Below are 2,707 nucleotides of genomic sequence, written 5' to 3' on the forward strand. Positions count from 1 at the left end.
GTCTGGAAGCCGTTCCTTAGGGGAGGGGTCCTGTCAGGGTCTGGCGTCTGGTGTTCTCCCTCTCTCCTCCAGAGGGCGCCAGCTCCCGGATTCCCATTCCCCAAACCCCATACACCTGTTCACTCATTACACTAATTCCCCAAACTCCACACACCGGTGCAGTCACTCACTCATCACACTCACCCTCAGCTGTGCCCCGTCTTCACTGACTATATAATTTCCTCTCACTCACCACTCGGCCTGGCTGTATTGTGTGTATGTAATGGTGTTCGTCGTCCCTAGACCTGTTTTTGTTTTGCCTTGTTGGCCTTTCTGTTTGGAATAAAAAGGTTTTCACCTGCATTTGGACCCAGACCCGGTTTTTCCACGGTGCCCCTTACTCGCCCGTGACAGCGCTGGGGGGAGTCCGGCCCGTACTTGTGTCCCGTGCTGTCAGGCTCACCGAGGTACATGGACACGAAGTCCAGGTCCTGCTCCCCGAACCAGGACTTCATCACTTTGTCTACGTTCTCTTGCCAGGCCGTTTCATTGCTGTAATTGTAGTTTTCAGGCTTCACTTCTCTCACGACGGCACTTTCACCCTGATAAGTGGACGCCGTTCCAGGAAAGTGAAGGGAACCAGCCTTCAGACCCTTTTTTGGGAAAAACATTAGTATTTATTTACCAAACACTTGCTTATTCAGTGCAACTCAGGGTTAGTATAGTTAACAATAACTGAAACCATAAAACTTTTTTTTTTAAATAGAGTAAAAGTTAATTGAAACAAAATATTTTTTTTAAAACTTATTTTAATTCAGCTAGTTCCCAAGATAACATTTCTCATTCTAGATTAACTGAATGTACTCACATAATTAAAACTGAAATAAAAAATAAAAAAATAATAAAAAAAATATATAGACAGAAAAAAATATTTATATAAGTGTAAAAAAATGTACCTGAAATAAAAAAAAAAAATATATATATATAAATGAATACCACTTTAAAGTGAAAACAACATATTTAAATAAAATCTAATAAAAAATAAATAAATAAAACAGTCTATCGTTGATACTAAAATAACACCAACAATTGTAATTGTGTTATTCTATACTCAGTCTCTTGTTGTTTTTAAACCATTGAACACAAAATAGCCTAGCCATATATTTTTTTTAATAACATGCATTCATATTTTGCATATTAGCAATTTGTCTGTTAATGAGCCTTGTTTGGAGCTTAACATATCTTGGTCATAATATGCATCTATTGTGCATATATGCCTAGACAGGAGAAGCTTTGAGATGCTTTAAAACACTTGTTTTTAAGAGGAAAGAAAGTAATATGCTTGGTACAGCATGAGAAATGATCACAGAAATTACCTTTAAATTGCTTCGCTCAAAGGCACAGTGGTGGTAGTTCATGCATCACCTGCTTTAAAGGATTTACTGTGTGCAAATCATCAAATGAGACTGCATTTCTGAGCTGGAAATAAGTAATTTGACTCATTTGAGATTAATTCAGCTGAATCTCTTGTGTGATTCTGGTTGTATATGCAGAGGTTACTGGAGAAAATTAAATAAGGCAATCAAAATGATTCAAAGTGAAGTGTTTCTGGTTATCTGCAGACTGTTTGCTTGTGGGAAATGTGTCAAATTGAAATTGTCCTCTATAACCAACCACGAAAATGTACTCAATATATTGTCGTCTATATTCAATCAGTTTATTTTACTACATCGCCCCCTTGGAATTATAAGGTTCTTTCTGCATTCTGAGCAGTTTTGAGATATTGAGCTTCACAGTTTTTACATTTCATAAACATCTGTAGATAGAACCCATTTTGTTTTCTAAAAAAAAGGCCCAAAATGTACTGTCGCGGGGTGAATGAGAACACAGACTCGGTACTGATCGAAAGAGCCCCGGAGGGTGATTTATTGCCCACACACTGATCACACGTGCTCTGAGGAATGGTGCTCGGTGCCCGTCTCAGGCGACAAGCATTAATGTCGCCTGGAGCTCTGGGGTGCCTTCCCGCTGGTGTCTCTTCTCCTGGCTTTTAAGGCCAGCGGGAACGAGCTCCAGGTGCGCCACTCATCGCGCACAGGTGTTGTGCATCGGTGATCAGTGTGGCAGCGGCGTTTCCAGGGCGATGCTAATCTGGACTCGGGATACTCGCCACATTCCTCCCCCCCTAGGCGTCGCCCTGGTCCTGTGGGGAAACACACAACTCGTTGTGGGGGTATTACAGGGGGGGGATTTCTGGTTACCTGCCAGACCTGCCCAACCGGACCAGCCCCGGGAGAGACCGTCCGCATTCCCGTGATCGGCCCCGGCCCGATGTTGTACTTGGAAGCAGAAGTTTGTGTCCTTCGCCCGGGACATCCATTGCAGGGGCGCATGGTTGGTGACGAGGGTAAACCGGCAGCCCCAAAGGTAATACTTTAACTCCAGGACTGCCCACTTTATGGCCAGGGCCTCTTTCTCCAGGGTGGCGTACCTGGTCTCCACGGGGGAGAGTTTCCGGCTGATGTAGACTATGGGGTGTTCCTCTCAATCCTCTCGGAGCTGGGAGAGGACTGCCCCTAAACCGGTGCCGGAGGCGTTCGTATATAGGGTGAAGGGGCAGCCGAAGTCTGGGGCATGCAGGACCGGGGAGGACGTCAGGGCCGTCTTGAGGGCCTAGAAGGCGGCTTCGGTCTCGGGAGTCCAGTCTATCCTCTCCGGCTGCCCCTTC

The 2,707-nt window shown here is 44.7% G+C and overlaps 1 protein-coding gene across 1 annotated transcript in view; it reads right to left on the reverse strand.

The window, feature by feature from the left end:
* The window catches only part of LOC107601563 (ectonucleotide pyrophosphatase/phosphodiesterase family member 7-like), a 7,659-nt gene that overhangs the window by 4,334 nt on the left and 618 nt on the right, over nucleotides 1-2,707 (reverse strand). The window contains exons 2-3 of the mRNA XM_016293796.1: nucleotides 2,320-2,470; nucleotides 398-632 (exon numbers count right to left, since the gene is read on the reverse strand). Of these exons, the coding sequence (XP_016149282.1) occupies nucleotides 398-632; nucleotides 2,320-2,470 (386 nt within the window). The remainder of the gene's footprint in view (nucleotides 1-397; nucleotides 633-2,319; nucleotides 2,471-2,707) is intronic.

Source organism: Sinocyclocheilus grahami, unplaced genomic scaffold (genome assembly GCF_001515645.1).
Source record: "Sinocyclocheilus grahami isolate Dianchi unplaced genomic scaffold, SAMN03320097.WGS_v1.1 scaffold307.1, whole genome shotgun sequence".
Classification (NCBI taxonomy): domain Eukaryota; kingdom Metazoa; phylum Chordata; class Actinopteri; order Cypriniformes; family Cyprinidae; genus Sinocyclocheilus; species Sinocyclocheilus grahami.